This window comes from Miniopterus schreibersii, assembly GCF_964146895.1.
Source record: "Miniopterus schreibersii genome assembly, chromosome: 9".
In the NCBI taxonomy this organism is placed as follows: domain Eukaryota; kingdom Metazoa; phylum Chordata; class Mammalia; order Chiroptera; family Miniopteridae; genus Miniopterus; species Miniopterus schreibersii.
This window is the reverse complement of record NC_138118.1, coordinates 77,234,737-77,256,491: the sequence shown is the minus strand read 5'-3', so window position 1 is coordinate 77,256,491 and position 21,755 is coordinate 77,234,737. Positions and strand designations below refer to the sequence as shown.

Below are 21,755 nucleotides of genomic sequence, written 5' to 3'. Positions count from 1 at the left end.
CCTCCTCTATGAAATCCCGAGCTGACCCGCTGGCAAAGAGGGGCTGCGTCTTCTAGAAAACACACGCGTGCTTCAAAGAGCCAGGTTCCGAGGGGTCTGCTAAAAGCCTTCCTTCCACTAGAAGCCCGCTGGGCTCTGAAGGCCGGGGACAGCTTTACTTCATGGCCAAACGAGAGTGCTTTCGGTGGGAAATCCTCAAGTGAGGCTCCCCCAGCACGGCCCACACCAGCTCTTCCTGGCTCCGTACTCACTCTGCACGGCCGGGGGCAGAGAGCGGCCCCTTCCCGGGGGCCAGGCGACCCCCAGCAGCCATCTCCGATGAGTCAAACCCTGAGGACCTGCTGCCTCTGAAGTGAGCTAAGCAGGACGGACAAGGCTCTGCCTCACCACCCAGGCTGCCCCACCTTTCAGCTCCATCAACGGGAACCATCAGCCGGCACAGCACGTCTCCCAGGCCCTTCTGAGGGGCCGCTGCTTCCCGCCTTCAGTTTAAAACGGAGTGAGGCTTAAAAGGAGAGGGAAAGTGTGTGCACAGCTCTCATCAACAGGCAAATCACTGGCTCCCAGAAGAACAGGGAATATAAAAGGCCCTCGGCCCATCTGGTCCTGTCTGGTGGGTGCTCATCACCCTCCATCCACTGCCGCCTTTGCCAAGCCCGCAGACACACCCGTCTTTGGGGATTAGGGAATTACGGAAAGAGGGGGAAAGGCTGCTTCAAAACTAAGGCGTGCACGAGGAGCGAGGCCTGTCTACATACGCGAGCATGCACCGAGCTGAGCACTGAGGGCTTGCGCCCTCACCACCTCACTGGTCCTATTTTACTCCTCAATCACGCGTTGATACATTTTTTAGAAGAAGGGGCATCCCCAGGCACAGCTGAACTAATATTTTGACTGAGAACAGCTTTCTGGAGACCTCTGCAGATTCTGAATGGCCCTAAGAGAACCCCCAAATGCAGAAAAGGCTCCTCTGGCCCCCAGTGTGGATGCGGAGAAGCACAGAATCCTCATGAGATTTCTCCAGGAGGGAAAGACAGTGGTGCAAGGAGAGAGAAGCGTGCTCTGCGTGCTGCCAGCCCCTCCTTCCTGAGGTCAGGGGGAGGAAAGGAGCCCCCACTGGCCAGTACAGAGCCCACCCCCCGTCACCTCCCAGAAGGAGGACAGGGCGACTCCTGAGCCCCGGCAGGCACAGCACAGAGGCCTCAGTCACACCTACCAAGCTGCAGGGCACCCAGCTCACCGTCAGCTGTGCTGGACACTGGCAACTGAGTTTTCCTAGAAAGAAAAAAAATGTCAATGTATCCGAGGAGAATGGCAGAGATGCAAACAGCAGGGGAGAATGGGAGGCCACTGGACGGGGTTCAAGAGACAGGTTCTCTCCAGCCCTGGCCCTATCGCGCTGTGTGCGCCCCGCACTGGTCGCTCTCCCTCTCTGAGCCACGGGTTCCATATTGGATTGGACCAAATCCTCGCCAAGGTGCCTCTCAATGCTGTGAATGTTCTTACAGACAGACACACACCCCCACAATATAGTTTGACACCTGCCAAGAACCTAATGCAAGTTAATTTGCTGATGTCACCATGATACTGCTGGGAAACACACACAAGTTCTTGTATCATTAGGCAGATTACTTCCACCTCATCTCTAGTTTGCCTCCTTTCTCCCAGCTTTCCTGTAAAGCTATCAGCAGCCACCTCAACGCCCCAGAGCCTGTCCTGTACCCTTCTCTCTTACCTCAGAAACTGCTGCACTTCTGATTTGTAAACTAGGTGTTTGCATGAGGAACTTTCCTAAAACAATCTACCTGTATTTAACTCTCTTTAGGATCCCCCACCGCAGCAGGCATCCATCTGAACTAAAGTAAAATCATTTTCTAAAAAGAATGTATTAAAAATAACAATGTGACATAACTCTCTGAAAACCCATTCACTATGTTCAAAATGACAGCTCTTTTGATGGTGGCATTGAGATATATTTTCCTCCAACATCCCTGCGGGGTAAGATATGATTGAAGTAACAATTGTAATCTTGCCACGGGAGGTTCTATTGAATTGGCTTCCTCCCGAAGATGTATGAAGGGGCGTGAGTGGAAGACCGCCGAGGACATGCAGTGCCAAATCCGAGCGCTCGGGTTTCCTACGCTGGTGCTGGAACACGGAGCGCTTCCCCCTCCCCCCAGGCGGCCACACTCCTCCCCTGGCCCCCCCACTCATCCAGCCATTTTGCTCCATTCAAAACCGCCCCGCTCTGTGCCCCAGCTGCCAGGATTCTGTGACCATCCTCCTGGGGAATGGCCCAGAAGGTGCTGCAAAGAGGTGCAAAGGCATGGGTGGGCAGCACAGGATGTGACAGCCCCCGGCACTCACATCAGAAGCCTCCACCTGCCCTCCCACCCCGACCAGCTCCTCCACTGAGGGCTGAGGACCTGAGTCCCACTTCTGTCTAAACCGTCTATCACTGTTCCATCCAGAGATTAAGACAAGGTGTCCTTCCCTTGCTGCACATCAGCACCCCCCTCTGAAAAGCAGTAACTGAGACAGGTGTGAGACACCTCTGGAGCATCCCGAGGGTGGTAATGTCTCTCAGGGACCCATCTCTGCTCTCTGCCTCTTCATCTCTTACCCAGATCGTTGCTACAGCCTCCTAGCTGGTTTCTGGACCCCCGAGTGGAACACCCCACCCTGTGCCGGCCCCCTACATCTTCACATGGGTGTCAAAGGCATCTCTTTTTTTTTTTTTTAAAATATATCTTTATTGATTTCAGAGAGAGGAAAGGAGACGGAGAGGTAGAGATAGAAACATCAGTGATGAGAGAGTCATTGATCGGCTGCAGCCCGCAACCCTGGCATGTGCCCTGACCGGAAATCGAACCCTGATCGCCTGGATCCTAGGTCGATGCTCAACCGCTGAGCCACGCCCGGCTGAGCAAAGGCATCTTTCTTAAAGAGAACATCGGACCATACTGCTGCCTGGCTGGGCTTCTTCAAAGGTTCCCCATCATCATCATCATTATCAATAATAATATTCATTAAAATGACAGCAATGCAACAGCAAATACTGCTATCTGACTCCTCTGACTGTTGCAGGCACCACGCTGAATGTTTTGCAAGTATCAAAAGTCCTCTGCGTCTCAAAACAGTAGTTACTGCACTGAGTCTCAGAGAGGTCCGGTAACTTTCCCGGAGTTACACAGCAAGGAAGTGGCAGCACAGGAATTTGAGCGCAGGCAATGGCTCCAAAGACCCCCACATATACTGCTTCCTTATAAAGTAAAATCCAGGCCCACTTGGGTGCCTTGTGGGCTGTCTATGACCAGGCCACCCACCACCCCAGCTCATCCCCCTCTGCACCCTCACACTCCGAGACCCTGCATTCCCTTCATGCCCAACTTCTCAGCCCAAGACTCTAAACCTTTTTATAAGCTGTTCGCTTTGCCTAGAATATCCGTTGGCAACCCACACTCATCTTCTACAGCCCAACTGGGTTGTTGCCTCCTTCTCAACTCCAAAGCATGCACTCATTCATGTCTTCACTCACTCGCCCAGCAAACATGCGGCAGTTATCTGGCAGGCCTGTCTCCCTGCCAAGGGAGACCCAGCCTTGTAGAATGGACACACATAACTGCAATATGAGGTGGTGTGGTAGGCTGAACAACGGCCCCCAGTGAAATCCACACCCTAGAACCTGGGAATGGTACCTTATATGGTATAAGGACTTTGTAAATAAGATTAAGTTAAGTATCTTGAGATGCAGGAGGATATCCTGGATTACCCAGGTGAGACCTTGTAAGAGGGAAGCAGAAGATTTGACAGAGGAGAGCTGATGTGACGACGAAAGCAGAGGCTGGAGTGATACACTATGAAGTCGGAGGAATGGGCCACAAGCCAAGGAATGCGGTGGCCATAGAAGCTACAAAGGGCAAGGAAAAGAGTCTCCCTAGAACCTCCAGAAAGAACTAGCCCTGCCAACATCTTGACTGTAGCCCAGTGGAACTGGTCTCAGACTTCAGTCCTCCAGAACAGTGAGATAATAAAGTCAACATGTTTTAAGCCACAAAGTCTGTCGTGATTCACTACAGCAGCCATGGGAAACCAATACATGTGGTAAGAGAAATAACCAAGGAGGAACAAAGGACGGAGGATTCTCCTGGCCACCTCTGTATCCCTTGTGCCCAGCACCTAGGCAGTGCTCCCAAATGGACGCCAAGGATCAAGTGACCCTCCTAGGAGCTGGCGACTCACATAAGGTAACACAACTTAGATGTGCCAGAGCCAGGACTCAAACCCAGGCAGCTGGCTCTAAATGCTCTGTTTGGCTCTTTCTTCTGTTTTACACTTCCTTCCCAGCCCAGAATCCTCCGTGGATCCCTGTGGACCGTGGGACAAAGTCCAAACCTCTCAAGTGGCCCCCCTGGCTCCTGAGGGCAAAGCCACGAGGCATGAGGGTGGCCCTGAGTTGTGGTGAGAGGGTGGGGGTGATATTCCTGCTGAGCAGGGTACAGCTGGGCCTCTCCCGGTCATGGGACTTCCACCCAGAGCGCCATCCATCAGCCGCAGGAGCCCAGCTCAGATGCTTTGTGCCCATTTCCCATAGATCTCATCACCAGAGGAGACTTCAAGTATGCTCACACCCAGGGAATGTGCCTTTTGTTCCTTTTATGTCTCCCTTTGTGGCATGAGCATTACAAAGTTTAAAAGGTCAGTTCAAAAGCATGTTCTTCCCTTTAAATGAAAACTATTATGAAAAAAACAATGACAAAAAGATAAATCAAGGATTCAAAACACTTTTTCAAAATTTGATTGCGCAGATAACCCAGAGGTATGTGTCAAAATGTGCATCTAATAAATCCACGGGAGGCAGGCCACAGGCAGCCAGCTCGCCTGCTGTGTCTGGGCCTCTACTTCCCATTCGAATTCCTCTCTGTGCCCCTGAGGGAGAGGCAAGGGTCAGGTCACTGCGGGTGTTTGGAGCTACCTGGGGCCAGGAATCAATCCCCGGGTAACTGAATCTTGGCGGGTGGAAAGAGCCACTCGGAGGCCTGAGTTATTGTCCCTGCTCCCCCTCACTCCATGACCATGGGCAAGTCACTTACCCTCTGTGGGCATCCAGTTGCCTCACCTGTGCCTTGGGGGAAGACTGAGCATGCCCACTCACTGTGGGACATGATCAGGTTCAGGGGCTACGAGAGGTTGTGCCCATACTATTCTTGAAGATGCCCTACTATGTATGTATCCCAACAGTCAGAAAATTTCACCAGCTCTTGACACAAAAACAGAGCTCATGAGGAAATGCTCTGCCCTTTATGTTTGGTACTGGATACTTGACTAAATTACTTATGGATTCCAAAAAGGTGTCCCGTGAGAATAAAGATGCTGATCACTTATTGTATGTCCTACTTGATGAAAACAGAACCCAGTATGAATGGAGTCCAAATTGACCCCACTCATGGAACACAAGAATCCAGAATATAAGAAATTAACATAAGACTTCCCAGGCCAGTGACATCCCCTCACACGTAACCAAAGCAATGTGAAATTACCTGGGGGCACTTCCACAGAGGGTCCACAGAGGGTGCATCAGAAAATGATGCACCAAAAGTGAAAACCGGTTAAACCAACCAGGACTCCCAAGAACCCAAGAGAGCACAACAACAATCTAAAGGACTTGTAATTTGACATATTAGAGAAAGTTTTTTTAAAAAAGAAATGAAAATTATAAGAAAAAGACTATGAGAGAAAAAATGGGCAGCTGTGAAAAGTAAATAGAGTTATAAAAAGAACTTACGGGCATAATAATAATGGTGATAGATAATAACATATCTAATATATTTTTTAAATCTATGAGTCTGCTTTGAGGAGGAAGGGAGGGAGGGACAGGTCACGGAAAGTTCTTCTCTATAGAAAACCATCAACTAATGAATTAAAAAGAGTGATAAAAATTAGCAAATCACAATTTTGTAAACTCCTGATACAGGAAAAGGTCACTGACGGATGCTAAAACCACTGGTTGAAAGGTTTTTGAGGAACAGGATAGTCACATGGTCTAAAAATCACAGATTCCTTATTAATTGCAAAAGGCAAAGTTACCTTTATAATTATAATGATGGAGAAACCACCTTAATGGAGCAATCCAACTTAGCATCACCAAAAATAAAACAAACTGACCTTGCAATGTGATGTAATGGGAAATGCACAGCATCATAAATGTACTGTCCTTGCCAACAGTGTTTAACACAAATCTGATAATAAAAAAGACATATCTAGAATGTGGTCATTCTATAAGACAACGAGACTACACTCATCATGAGAAACTAAAAAATGAGGGGAAAATGTTTGAGATTAAAAGAGACTAGAAAGACACAACTAAACTAAACTAAAGCCTTGAAGGATATTTTGGAGCCACTGGGGAGAAATTTGATTATAGGCTTCATGTTAGCTGGTGTTATTGAATCAATGTGAAATTCCTGATCATGGAACTGTAGTTGTGAAGGAGAATGTTCTTGTCCTTGCTGAAATATTTAGGGGTACAATGCCCTGATATCTGAATTTTACTTTCAAATAGGTGTGTGTGTTATAAATACACATAATTTCTAGAGAGGAAAGAAGAGAGAAAAAGACAAATGAGACAAAATCTTAGAATTGCTGAATGTAGGTGAAGGTTATATAAGTGTTCGTTGTACTATTCTTTCAACTTTTCTACAGGTTAGAACTTTTTAAAAGTTGGGAATAAACTCCTGGTAAGCTTAAACAAGGAGAACAGATACAGTGAAGAAGCAATAAATGACTAGGAGCTATCAGATGACATTACTCAAAGTCCATATACACCTAAAAGGAGTTCCAGAAGAAAAGAATAAAGAGAATGTAAGAAAGGAAATTATTGAAAAGATAACTGCTAAGAACTGACCAGACAGAAATCCTCACAAAAGCAAAATAAGCCTCAAATGGTACTTGTGACAATAAATGAGCACCTACTACACCCAGATGTGTCCTATTGAAGCTACCGAAATACCAACGACAATGAGACAAATCTTGGAGAAAAGAAAGATTATCCATTGTCAGCATTACTTAAACAAGAGGTATCTTTAATATTCAAAAAATTAAAGGTAAGAACAAAATGAAGACATTTTCAGACACTGACTAAAACAGTTTACGACCATAGACCTTCACCAAATGAACTACTGCAGGATTTGCTCCAGGAAGAAGGAAATGGAACCCACAACATTGTGAATGTACCAAATGCCACTGAATTGTTCGCTTTAAAATGGTTAAAAAGAAAAAAGGAAAAAGGAAGAAAAAAGAAATAAAGAAAAAGTGTGAAAAATTAAAGTATAAAATATAACAGGACAAATTATTTCATGTATATCAGTAATTATAAGATAGCAAACAAATTAACTTTGTCAGTAAGATTGATGTTTTAAATCAGCAATACTCTGTTTCACAAGATATGGGACACAGAGGTGAAGAGGAAAGCACTGGGAAAAAGGCATCACTGGTATGCCAACCATTTAGAAGTGAAAGTAGCTAAGTACTATCAGATAAAAATAGGCTTTGGGATAAAAAGCATTATTCGAGAAAACCTGTTTGTTACAGAATAACAGAGAACAATTCAACAGGAAATTTTAGCCATCACGAACCTCCATAAAATGAGGTTAATAATAGAGTCCTGCCTCCAAAGATGCTGGTATTAAACAAGTTAATGTAGCAAGTACTAAGAATAGTACCCACACACAATAATTGCTACGTAAGTAGCTGAGATGATGATGATGGTGGTATTGGTTAATGAGGCTACCTACAACCTTGATTCTAAAACCTAACTTATAAGTGCAAAATATGAAATAAAATAACAGACAATTACATCAGCCATGAGTTTGAAGAAAAGTGTGAACAAGTGGGGGTGCAAGAATATTGTAACAATCATAACATTAAAAAATTGAGTAATGCACTTCATATCAACAGGTTAGAGGGGAAAATGTAAAAGCCCAACAGAAGCAGAAAAAGTATTTTTAAAAAATAAATACTCATATATATTTTAAAAATAAGAACTTAGCAAGCTCATGGGAAGAAAAGGGTTTTGCTCATGTATCTGGGCCCTAAAGAACTTTCTAACACTGAAGCACCAGAGGCCTCCCCACTGTGGGCTGTGGCCAGATGAGAAGTGCACATCCCACAAGATTTAAAATCACATTAGAGATACACTAGAGGCAAGACAAGTGAATCTGGCACAGCGCTGGAGTCCAGGTTTCCTGACACCGGTTCAGCACTCTTGCTACCATGGGCTTCAAACAGAACATCCTTTTGGAATGAACCCAGAGGGTAAGATGGTAACGAAGCAGCAAGTTGTTCAATTCTCCGTGGGCACATAGGAATTGGACAGACCTGCCATAGGACCAGCTCGTGCCAGAGAAGATTGGCATCACCTAGCAATAAACTAATTGCCTTGAGTCTCGACCTCCGTTTGACCACACTCTTCCTGGGGAGGCTGCAAAGACCACAACATCTAGATTCGGGCTTCATCCCTCCAGACCCACTCCATCCCCAACCACAGCCCCTTCTTGGCCACGTGTGCCCACAGCAAGCACTGAGGAGGGGCTGTTTGCTGTTTTCTGCTGTCCCAACAATGACTTTGCCCAGCCCTTCTGCTGCTTAAAGGCTCTCATCAAACACTGAACTTCGGGAGGAGTAAGGCTAAGAGAGGCACGTCCCTGAGGGCAAGCTGATTTAAAAAGGACTTTTTGTTTAATTGAAGTTCACAGAAGAGCAGGTTTTTTTTTCACTTTCCTTCTCTCCATTTCCCTTCGGCTTCCTACAGAAGCTCAGCCAAGCTGCCCCAGAAAGGACGAGGTACGGAGTCGTGGTGAGTTAGACTTGGGAGGTGGTGTGGGGACCACCTGGCAGAGCCTTGGTTTTCAGATGAGGACGCTGAGCTCTGCAGAGAGGAAAGGGCACCTCCCGTGTCTTCAGTCCCAGGAGTCAGCCTGAGGGGGTCGGGAAGGGCTCCACACCCTGGGCCTCTGACTCAGCAGGCGGTTTTCAAGTTAAGCCCTAAAGAACCCTCATTAAGGGTTGGGTTATCGAGAAGTCATCGAGTGCACTGACCATCACAATGTGTAGTGACTTTAACAGATCTCTCTCATACCCAGCACTTGCCAGTTCTGTTGACCTTCAACATAAAAAAAAGAATCTTTTTTTTTCCTCTCTCTGTTCTTTGCTCTGAAGGATGTGGAAAACCTGACTGGAGTAGCCTGCGCTGCCATTTCCTGTGAGAAAGCTCTGTTTGGAATACTGTGAAAGCAATCTGCCTTAACAATTCAACCCAAATAAATGATCTTCCTGAAGCTGGTGAACGACTTTCATTGGGAATTGGGCTGCATACCCAAGTCTCTCTCATCCGGGTCCATGATGACGAAGGTTGGACAAAAATAGGGACTGTCGGGTGAGGACAGATTGGGGTGGGGGACACTGATGGCCCTGTGTCCTCCTGGAAAAGCCATCGGCTCAGCCGGTCGAGCGGGAGAGAAGACACATTGTCCTGCCGCCTGGCCCATTGTTCTTTGGGGGTGAAGATTCCTCAGCCTAATTATCTTTCCGTATGGCCCCTCCCGCGGGCTCCGGCACACGCCCTGGACGAGAAGTCGAAGAGCCAGAGACCCGAGACCAAGCCCAACATGGCTCTTGCCTTGAGTCAGGCCGGACTTGGGCACATTACAGGAACAGAAAAGAAATCTAGTGCGGTCACCAAGGCATCAGGCTGGGCGGGTTCCCTCAAGGGCACACCACTGGCAAACAAAACAGCCAGATGTGACCTCCCCTCATATTCTCATATTCTCCCATTCTCCCAATTTGGCACAAGGCCTTGGCATACAACTGGTGTTTAATGGATGCTCCCTCTGGAAGCCAAGTACTCAGTTCCCTGGATACGGCCATCCATCTGAAAGGGCTAGAAGACCAACCCGACCTCCCAGTTTAATCCTGTGGCCCTGGCAGGGGTAGGGGTGAGGGTCAGAGCTTTTGCCAAGGCCCCCTGGGTAGTGGGCAAAGCCAGAAACAGAATTTTAGGCTCCGGGTTCACCGTGGTTGATTTTCATCTATCCCCTGCTAGATGTTAGCGGCACTGACTCCATTTTCTTAAGACGCAACATGCATTAGGACAGGTTGGGGGCTCTTCCCTTAAGGGACATAAGCCAGCAGGGCTTCGTGGCTCTCACAGTTCCCATCTCCCTGCCCTGCACTCAGGCTGCAGGTTCCTGGGTGTAGCTAAGATCAGTTCCACGAGGAGACTGAGAGGCCGGTGCTGCTCAGCAGGCAGGAAAAAGGAGGGTAGAGATGACGTTGCTCCAGGGAAAGAGAAACATCCCCTGGAGGGAAGAGTGGTTTCTGGGGAGTACATCTTGGGAACATGGCCAGATGCACGGAGTAACCAATCTCTCCTGAGATATGCAGCTCACCAAGCAGAAGGTGGCCAGCCGGTGAGCTCTGTTCTTGGTCGTGACCCTCCTCTCTGTCCACCAACACCTGGCTGCCTGGTTCGGCCAAGCCCACCCATCGTGAGATGCTGGATGAGCCAAGTGACCAGGGCCAAAGCTAGAGATGTGATATGGTGCCTAGCCCAGGTCATAGCCCCCACCCCCACCCCTGTGAGCGCTAGACTGCACACCCAGTGGGCAGGGCCACTGAGGCTGCCTTGGTTAGGGCTCCTGACAGTAGATCAAGGACCCAACGAGGTGCTCTACCAGAGACGAAGGTTCCCCCTGCCCAGCCCTGCCCTGCCCTCCCCGAGGCTGGTATGAGAAGCTGGGATGGAAGGACTGCCTCTACACCTTGGCCCTGTCCCAGGGCGTCTGAAGTCCCACTTGGTGTTACAAAAAGGAAGGGTCTAATGCACAGCCTAAAAGACATTACACAAGAGTTGCTGCCGGTTTCCATAGTGGCCTGGAAAGCTGTGTGGAGATGTTGACTTGGCTGCTAGGAGAAGCTGCTTTCTGGCACCTTCACTGTCCTAATAAAGGCCAGTATATCCAGGAAAGGAGCTGCCCCAACAGGAAGAGGCCGACTTTCTCCGAGTCCCATTAAACATCAAATCCACTTGGGTTCTGTTTGGTTAAATATGCCAAAAGGTGGCTTAAAACAACTTCTGGGATGAAATATGTTCCGCTTGAACTCATAAAACGTTCCCCTGCACAAGTATTAATGAAAGAGCTGTGAGCAGTGGCTTTGAAATGACACTGTCTGGGTCCCAGGTTCACTTCCTACCACTTGAAAATAAAGACATGTGGGTTTGTTTGCCTTTAGAAAAGGTAAGGAGGCTTATACTTAAATGACACTTCTTTTTGGAGCTCATGTCTTTCCCCAAGTGGCCAAGGGCTCTCATTTTCCTTTCTGTGACATTCTAAGGGTTTAAAGCTCCTATAGTTTTGTCCTTACAAATAATAGTTGTTTATCCGGGGGTTGTTTCTACTTTACCAAGCACTTGAGAAGCACAGCTTTTGTGGGTGGAGGCACAGAGACTTTTTAGCCCTGTTTTCATGAATGAGGACACTGAGGGTCAGAAAATTGGAACACAAGTCAGTGACACAGTGGCTGATGATGATATGAGGAAAATCAGCGACAATTCGGTGACCCTTTCACAAGGCTTAATTACTTTGTTCATCCTTTTAGAGATTAGACTTTTAGTTCAAAATTATATCTATATTTAAATTTTATAAAATTGTTTTCATAGTTATACTTAGCCAGAGAGATAAATAATAACAACAACCTGATTTACCATGGAGTTCATGGGGTAAAGTTCCAGGGACCCTCCTTGCACAGGTCCCTTCCAAGAGGCCCTAGCAATGTGTGCCTACAGTCTTCTGTTTTTGTAAAATTGGGAAAAATTAAATACTTTGATATTCTTTGTCCTAAGCCACCCAAACTGTGTTAGTTTCAGGCCCACCTGAAGCTGGTCCTCCAGGTGTCTGGTTCCGGTCTCTGTGGTTGTTTTGCCGACCCATGAGCACCCAGTGACCCGCTGCACCAGATCGATGACTCAGAGTCCCCTCTGGCCCTAAGGCCATATAGCTGCCTTCCCCTCGTCTGTATCAGGAAAGACACAGCCAAGAGCTTCTCTTTTTTCCACCCCACATGACCCACCATGAAGAAAGGATCTCCAGGAAATTCTGACCTACTCTGAAAGCACAGAGGACTGATTGTTTTCTGGGCGTTTCTTAGAAAAAGGAGAAACACTCAGCTTGAAACCCAAGTGAGCTTTGCAGACGTTGAGCGCTGCGCCAGTCATACACACAAAACCAGAGGGCTGTGGAATGTCCACGGGAGAGCCAGCCCCAGCTCGGGACGAGCACACCCTGCGCTAAAATTAGCCGTGTCCCCGAGCCAACTAGGCGGCCACCCGGTGCCTCTCCTGGCAGCTGTTTTCACTTGCAATGGGGTGTGAGAGTCCTTGGGTACCAACCAGACTATGGGGCTCCTCCCTCTGTACCCCTCTGGGATTACCATCCAGGCTTCTGATGAGGGTTCCCAGCTATTCAACACTCACGGGTGGGGGGCCCGGCAGGTGGGGGTGTTCAGTGGGGAGCTGGCGTGTGGCTGAGAACAGCCCCACAAAGATAGAGCATCTGTGCTGGAACCTCCCGTGATCCCCAAAGCAGAGGAGCACAGGGCCCGCCTCACATAGAACTCAGGAAGTGGGGACTCAGAATTAGCACAGGGCCAGTGTTCACTCTTTAAGAGGTAACAATATTTTATGTTTATAAGAGAGAGAGAGAAAAATCAAAGCAGCTCAACCTCTTCTCCTTAATAGTGGAACTTCAGCAGAAGCGGAATGAGGCCCTTTGGCCAGGCTCTGACTTCCCTGGTTTCTAGGGATCCGAATCCAAATAACACAGGCAGAGGCGGGAGGCACACGCCCCCAGCACCCCCAGAGCCTGGCTTTCCAGGCTGCACCCTCACGCTGCCCCACCGTCTCCAGTCCTCCCTGGGGCAGACGTGCTGGGGCCTACAGACTGCAGCCCCTTCGGGATCGTGTGGGCGGGAAATGGCCCCAGCAACGTGCCAACAGGAAGAGCTCTGACCAAAGGTATCTGGAGCTTTTTCCAGAACAAATATAAAAACCATGTGAAGCAGCTGGACGCACGTCGGGTGGCCGCCTGTTGCAAATGTCACATTGAGCCTGACGATGCGCGTGTAATGAAAGGATTGGGGGTTTCGAGAAAACATGCAGAGGGTCAGCGGAGGGAAGCCACGGCCAGCTAGTACTGCGGGGCTGTGGGTGTGCAGATTCCAGGCCCAGCAACGCAGGGGGTGGGGGGAGGATGGGTCTGCGAGGAAGGGTAGGAATCAGCCTTGTAATGCCCATCAGGATGACACTGAAGGAGGCTGCTTTCTGCGCATCTGGAAAATACGTGTAAGCTATTGTTTCGGGAACAGCCACTGGTTCCTTGGAGGTCAAGGGCTTCCCTCTTACATCCATATATAGCAGGAAGGGGCTGCCACGCCCCACTCACCAGGCGTCCTGGGTGTTTTTTGGGCTGGCCTGTGTTTTACCTCACCCAGATTCCAACATTTATAGACATACTACGACCTCGTGACGCATATTTACGATGCTCATTGAGAAACAAGGACGGAGCCTACTGACCATTCACTCCTTTTTCCTCTCTGTTCCATGCGGGTTTTATTTTCCCTTCTTTATTTTGAAAAATGTTAAACCTACGGGAAAATTAAAAGACAGACACAATGAAAACCAGTCTACCCTTCATTCACCCTGACAAATTGCTAACACTTTGCCATAGTGCTTTCCCTCTCTCTCTCTACACACACACACACACACACACACACACACACAGTTTTTCCCGAACCATCTGAGCCTGAATCTCCTAAGAACAAGGCCATCTCCTGCCAAGTCCATGTGGGGTTTATTTGTGTGACAACCCTTTTTAAACCAGGATCCTTGTTCAAGCTTTCCCAGGTCACTGCATGTGGCTAAGTGTACCCTTATGAAGTTATTTTCTTTAAAGAGAAGAAATCCATGAGTCGTAATGTCTTTATGAAATGTTAAATGGGCCAGGATCGCTTTTGGTTTTTATCTAAAATGAATCCTCTCAACATCTCTTTCCTTCTTTTAATGTACTCCTAGCAGTGTACTGAATTTTAGGAAGACCTGAATGTCCACACCTAGGCAAAGTAGTGACTTAAGATTAGTTAAGAAGCTGAGAGGGGCCCTAGCCCGTGTGGCTCTGTGGCTAGAGCATTGTCCTGCGCACTGAAGGGTCTTGGGTTCAATTCCCGATCAAGGGCACGTTCCTGGGTTGCAGGTTCAATCCCAAGTGTGGGAGGCAACCAGTCGATGTATCTCTTTCACACCAATGTTTCTCTCTGTCTCTCTCTCTCTCCCTTCCACTTCCTCTGAAAAGCAATGAAAAAAATATCCTCCAGTGAGGATGAAAGAAAAAAAAAGGAGGTGTTTTAGCTAACTAAATAGCAGGAGAGAGAGCTAGAAAGCTAGTATTAATTAAAGCAACTTTTGTAGGTCAAATATCTTATACACATTATTTCACTTATTCTTCATAACAATCCTGTAAAGCTGGGTATGTCATGCAATCTTTTAGATGAAAGAAACTAAGTCACAAAGGGGTTAAAAAACATAAAAAAGATTGTGCCCAAGGTCACCCTGTTAGTAAGGGGCAGATCTGTCCAGGGCTAAATCTCAGGACTTTTCAACCTCGCCAGGCTGAGAGCCACCTTTGGAAGTCTCAGAACACGGTAAGAGGCAGTGTTTCCCAAACAGCGGCCCTCGATAACTTAGCAAAGCTTTGCTTAAGGGGAATAAATTTCAAACAACTCAGAAACGCTGGGGAGCAGAGCTGGCTTTCACTGGCGATCTAAAAGGTACTCTGGAAACCTTCGATGCCCTGGGCCCCTCAGTCCGGGCATCAGGTGCCACTGCGGAGCGCGGCAGCGAGTCCGGCCCTGCCAGCGCTGCCTCCGGGCCCACCCAGGCGCACGCTTCCTGCCTCCTCGGGAGTCTGAATGGGCAGCTCTTCCTCCATCTGCTGGCGCCTAGCCCTTGGCTTTCAAACGCGCTCGCATCTCTCCAATCCTGGAAAAAAATGACCCTGATCCCTAACCCTCTACCCTCCTGAGCTGCCATCCTGTCCTGTCCCTAGGCTTCCCTTCACCTCACATTTCCTTAAAAAACCTCCACGTCCTCTGTGCCTCTAGACCAGACTGCCTGTGTGAATTCAGAATTCAGACTGGCCGGGTGTTCTGTGCCTCAGTTTCCCCATCTATAAAATAGAGGCCAGTAACCCGCCCAGTGTTGCTGTCAGGATGAAATAATACGTCTAATGCTCCTGCAACAGGACCTGCCAAATAGTGAGCACGCAATAAATATCCACAGCTTAATTGTCCCTGAAATGACCCCGACCCCAGCTCCGCCCTTATCCCCTGATCACTTCTTTTGATCCTATAGAACAGTTACTTGTATGGCTGCCTCAGTCTCTTTGGGGTAGGAACCTCACCTTCCCATCCCTCTCCCCAACACTATCCAAGAAACAGGAGGCATTCCATAAACACTTTGTTGAGTTGAATAAAACTGAATAACATGTATTTAGAGTGAGATCAAAAACTGTTTACTCCATCAGGAAAAGGCCCCACTTCTGAGCTACCCGTGGCCATGAACCTGGCCCCAACAGGATATGGAAGGAATCCCATGGCTTTAGTACGGCTCGCGGAATGAGCAGAGAAAACAAAGTCGAATTTTCTGGAATGAGGCGCACACATGGAATCCAGCTATACAGGAAACCGCCCTGGCAGGTCATCTTTGTGATTTGAAGAACGCTGCCCAGAGTGCCCGACAGAACTCAGCATCAAAGGACGTCTTTCCAAGGTGGCGGCACCAGCCTGCCTGAGTCACGGCAGCACCCTGCCCATGGCCTCCACGGGGAAAACCAGGCAGGAATCATGCATCACGAGGGAAGGCCCACTCCAGCAGCACGGTTGGGAGTTGGCAGTGGAAGGACTTCTACTCTCCCTGCCCAGCCCAAAGGTAGCCAGCCTTTCAGTCACACTCAGGGTGGGAGCAAGGATGGCCCTCTTTTCCCTCAAGCAAAGCCCTCTCCAATCCTTAGGGAAGCTCTGGGCTTAGGCTCTTTCTCCTCAAGCCACCAACCGTAAGTGCACATTGTCCAAAAGTGTCTGCAAATGCAGCAGAACCCAAGGCAGGCCCAGAAAAAAGGGCTGAGGGACAGTAAGAGAGCTGCGTTAGTCTTTAGGGACGAGACCCCAGGGATACCAGCGCATTTGTTCCCAAACAATCTCAGGCTTAAAGGAAGGTGGAGAGAGTGATGAGCATGTCCAGGCACAGCCATGACGCCCTTGGCTGCCCCCATCTGGGCTACTCCAACTCTGCCCATTCTTCCAGGCCCAGCCCAGCAACAGCCCCCTCCTCTAAGGTCCTATGGCACCTCAACGGGCATCATCCATCTGGCTCTGGCACAGATGCTATTTTTAGGTGGCTTCCTATTTGCTGAATCACTAACCCACTCTCTTATGTGCCCCCCCTTTTTTTTAAATATACCTTTATTGATTTCAGAGGGGGGGGGAGAAAGAGAGAGAGAAACATCAATGATGAGAGAGTCATTGATCGGCTGCCTCCTGCACGCCCCCCACTGGGGATCAAGCCCACAACTGGGGCATTGGCCCTGACCAGGAATCAAACCGCGATCTCCAGAATCCTAGGTCGATGCTCAACCGCTGAGCCACGCCGGCCAGGCTCTTATGTGCCCCTTGAGTCAAGAGAAGACCTCACACTTCACTTCCCCCTCCCTCAAGGCAAAGCTAATAATTCAGCTCCATCTAGCAACTTTGGAACAATTCTGAACTGAGGGAGGCAGGGTTACAGACAACTCACCCCACACTCAGCTGACAGTCCAGCAGGAGAAGCAAGGCAGTCTGTCATCTCTCCCCACAGTGTGACATGGGCTCTGAGAGGTATGAGAAGGGGACTGTGCCCAGGTACAGGAGCAGAGAAGAGACTGGGAAAGGCTTCCTAAAGAAGGAACATTCAAGATGACTTAACCACGGGACACTGCAGCTGTGATGGGTTGGTTTGGTTGGTTGAACAGGTGGTTGGTTGGATGATTAATTGGGTAAATGAATGTACAAATAAAAAAATGAACAAGTAAATGAATGAATGCCAACAAGTGAACTTGAAGATAAAGTTTGGATTGTTCCAATTCTAATAAAGATGATCAGTTTAATTTTCATGACACTGCCCCAAACAGATGAACATAAATTTTCCTTCCAGTCTTCTTACTATGTTCATTCTGTCATTTGATCAATATTTATTGGCAGGTCCAAGGATATAGCTTCTGGGGGGCAGGGGGAAGGCCCACTCCAGTCCTCAAGGAGTTCATGGAAGTAAAGATGAGTTATCAAATCATTATGCTGTATTGAGGGTTATCTATGATACCGTGAGAAGCAGAAGAGAAGCTGCCAGACCCTGTGGACCAGACCAGGATTAGGGTGAGACATACTTGGTGCCCAGGGTACAAAATTTAAGGAGGCACTCACTCTCTGGCTCATGCAGGCGCCTACACTACAGCTGAACCACCTTGAGAGTGGGTGCCTCCTTAAACTTTGCACCCCGGATGCCTCACTTGCTTCATCTCATCCTGGCACTATTGCTGACATCTACATGGTCCTGTCTGGGGTTCTGGTACCCAAGGTCTGCTGGAAGCTCCTGGAAGACCTGCAGATGAGCATCTTGGAGGAAAAAAAAGCTCCCAGGAAAGAAGAATCTCCACACACCTCCCCTGCTCTCTGACACTCATCTCAGTTTTAATGGCCTGCTTCCATCTAGCAGCAGCGGCTGCCCCTGGATCATTTTTGTGGCTTGCGAGCCACGGACTTGTGCCTAGAGCAGAAGAGGATCTCAAGCTTCCCCCACTCTGATGTCCCAAGATGGACAAAATGAGATCACTCACCCTTCCAAGGAGAGGTGTGGACACACTTTCTTGATCTCAAAGGAAATCTGAGTCATGGGAAGTCTCTTTCCCCTGGAGAAACACTGGATCAAAGCCTCGGAAGCCCTGGAACTGAAGGTACCTGGCAGCGGTAAGTACAGCACATGGCAGGGGCAAAGAGCCCATTCCTGGAGGGCGCTGGGCGGCCTATAATACACACTGGGGCCATTTCTTGTGCTCAATCTCCTGTGTGTGCTAGGGAGAGGCCAGCCTTCGGACGGGGAGAGAACTGGTATTCCTCTGTGGATGGGCACTCACAGGAGAGATGTGGGTAAGAGGTGGGAAGGAGACCAGCTGAACACAGAGCACCGATGGCAGATGGAGTGGGGGGCAAGATGCCCACCAGAGAAGAGAAGTCCCAGGAATCAGTTACGGAAGCGAGGCTGCACCAGCCCGGGAGCCCCAGGCAGGCCACCTGTCTACTCAGGGCCTCTGGCACACAGGAAAGCAACAGTGTGCTGTGTTTGTTTCAAAAGTCAGCTAATTTCGAACCTCTACAGTCTGACATAAAGTCCAAATAATGTGCAGTGTCCAATTAAAATGGAAATTCTCCCCATTACTCATCCCACACAGTGCATCTGTTGTCAGCCTGGGGGTGCTTGGGTATGGGGAAACAGTCAATAAATGCAAAGGCCACATCCTCTGCTAGGCCCCGGGCAAGCCCCAGGCAGCATTGTTCACTGTCCCTCAGGACACAGCCAGGCATGTGCCAGCCTGCTGGTCTCTGCTCCGGATTTGGAGCCCAGAAGGGGCTGGGGACCCAGGAGGGATGGGATTCACTGGTCTCTCTCCCATCAGAGCAAGCGTCCTCCTTGGTAGGGGCCTGGTGAGTGCCTGTGGAGTGAAATCAGGCAGCAAGGCCAATCTGGGGTCCTGCAGATTGGTGACGATCTGCTGCCACCTGCTGTCCATTTCCTGCAAAACTCTGACAACAACAGAGTCGCTAAATCCCTGGAACTGACCACTGGCTCCAACAGAGGCAGGGACACAAAGCATTGGGGCCCTAGTATGTCCAGGCTGCAGAGAGCCACGCAGAACAATGCAGATTATCACAGCCATTCCTCACCAGCTGTCACTGGTCGACCACGAAGTCTTTGCGCTAAACACGGCCTCTGCAAGCCCAGGGCCCTCCTGCTTGGCCCTCAATAGCACCCCCTTAACTGCTCCCCAATCTTCCATCCTCTGTGAGGGCCAAAATTTAGCACCCAATTACAAAGAGCCTCATGTGGGCCCTGGGCCTCAGAGTCAGGGAGCTGTCCTGTCCATACCCAGTGCCAGATCTGGGCTCTGAGAAGGGTGTCAAGAGATACCTCCTATCTAACTGATACAACAGGACACTACCCCACTGTGGCTATTGTTCTGGGCTGCCTCTCCCCATTAGAAGTGCAAGCTTCCAGAGGGCAGGGTCTCAGTCTGCTCTGTTCACATGAATCCCCAGTGGCTAGGGTTGTGGCTGGCACACAGGAGGCCATCACAGATGGGATGCTGATAGACATGAACTGGCTCTCCAGGGAGGGGGACACTGGCAGCATTTGCCAATTTCCATGGTGTAAACATTCCTACCATGACTAATCTCAAGCTACTACCTAGATGTCACTGAACACAGAGTCAGGAAGAGATGCTAACAATCAGCTTTCTGAGCCAGTACAAGCCACTCTAACACACTACAACACGCACTAAAGAGTTGTCGAATAAATTAATTGAATAAATGGTTATTTCTGTGAATTGACAGGGTCTTTTTGAGGACGTAACTCTAGGAACTTGGGTCTGAAATCAAGTTTCTCCAAAACCAAGGGAGTTACTGCTAAAGAAAAGGACCTCATATGTTGATTGGTGACAACTGTGCTGGAGGCTGACGTTGAATACAGAAAGGACCACATGTATTTAAAGCAAAAGTTCTAAACATTAGCTGGACAGTGAAAACAGAGCTTAGGAAAGGACTTTATGACACCTGCAAGGGCTCAGATGAGTCACTTCCCCTGTTCCCCAACTGCCAACTGGAGGGATTGAATTCTAAGGATCTCACAGAAATGATATTCATTTTACTCCCATCTGATACCCTTTGTTTTCTTTGTCAGTGTGTTTACAACTCAGGAGTAGGAAGAGAATACTATTTAATGAAAACTCAAAAAAAATACCCAACAATAATACCCACCTCACAGATTATTATAAAGAACAAATAAGATAATATACACAAGTGCTTAGCATGGTGCACAGCGAAAAGGGAATGCGTTAGGTAAAAACCAAGGCCCCCAAAATGTTTGTTGACTGACCACTATAAAGGTCAACACTATTAAGCATATGTTAAACACCCCTGGTTATACTTCACCTGGTATTGCGGGGAGGAGCTGTGGGAGCATTTCCACCTGCTACCCACTTCCTCTAAGGCAAAGTCCATACCATCTTTCAAGGGTGTAATAACTGGTCCAGGGCCACAGCGGTTATAAAGGACAGAGGTGGTTCGCCAGTCCAGGTTGTTAGGCTCCAGAGCTCATGTGCCATATGTCCTAAGTGCCCTATAAACAGTAGCTACTCAAGAGTAACTCTGGGAGTAAGAATCATAGGCCAGCAAAATGCATGAGCTGGAAGGACACTTGGAAATCACCTACCCGGTGGCCACACCTTACAGTCAGGGACACTAAAGACCAGAGACACAATGACCAATCCAGGTCAACCAGGACAAAGTGAGGACTAGAACCCAGGCTCCAGACACTCCATCCACTCCTCTTTCTGCTCAACCCACCTTCTCTTGCAGATCACTGCAGCCTGAGAATGCTCCCAACCAATAGGTTTGAAACACTATTTCCTTTTCCAGGGCATGGGAGAGCAAAACAAGGCCCTCTGAGTCAGACTATAGGGAAGCAGGTTTCAACTTACTGCAGAGAAGACTTTTCTAATAGAATCAGGCAGAAGTGCTGTGGGAAGCAGGGAGTTCCCCACCACTGAGGTGTTCAAGCTGAAGCCAGGCAGCATTTAAGGCTGTGGAAAGCATTTCTACTCAGGGATAGAAGTAACACCATTCATTCATGTATTTACTAGGCTCTGGGGCTAGCTTCCTGGGTTCAAACCCCTGCTCTGCCTCTTACTAGATAAATAAACTTGGGTGAGTAAAGCAACTCCTCTGAGCGAGTGTCCTTATCTGTAAAGTGGGGATAATAATAGTATTTCTTTTAGGGTTGACATAGCTATATACAGATCTTTAGTCTTTCTACTGGCCTTTATTGTTGTTTACCCAATATGTCTAATTATTCCTACATGACAGCGCCAGGAAAGAAAAGAGAGAATGGGACAAAAAGCAACTTTGAAACAATAACAGACAAATCATTTTAAAACTAATGTAAGGTGCTAATCCACAACTTCTGGAAGCTCGTTATATCAAGCAGAATCGTCAAAGAAAACCACAGCTAGGCACATCATAGTAACACTGTTGAAAATCAAAGGAGAGAATCTTAAAAAAAGCCAGGAGGAAAAAAGCAGCCAGAGGTTTTTTAAAAAAGACATATTACTTCCAAAGGAATAACAATAAAAATGTCAACTGACTTATCAAAAGAGATGATGACAGCCTAAGGCAATGAAATGACACATTTAAAAGTGCTAAAAAAAATAAAGTACCAATCTAGACTTCTATACCCATTGAAAACAGCCTTCAAAAATAAAGGCAAAATAAAGATATTTCCAAATAAAAACTGAAAAATAGTTATTGTAACACTCCTGCTAAAGAAATACTAAAGGGCATTTTTC

General features: G+C 48.2%; 1 protein-coding gene across 3 annotated transcripts in view; it reads right to left on the bottom strand.

The window, feature by feature from the left end:
• MINDY4 (MINDY lysine 48 deubiquitinase 4) overlaps positions 1-21,755 on the bottom strand; it is an 81,270-nt gene that overhangs the window by 44,890 nt on the left and 14,625 nt on the right. For 2 of the 3 annotated variants that reach the window (XM_081147926.1, XM_081147928.1), the window contains exon 6: positions 1,217-1,275. In XM_081147926.1, the coding sequence (XP_081004052.1) occupies positions 1,217-1,275 (59 nt within the window). The remainder of the gene's footprint in view (positions 1-1,216; positions 1,276-21,755) is intronic. The other variant, XM_081147927.1, reaches the window with a different exon arrangement.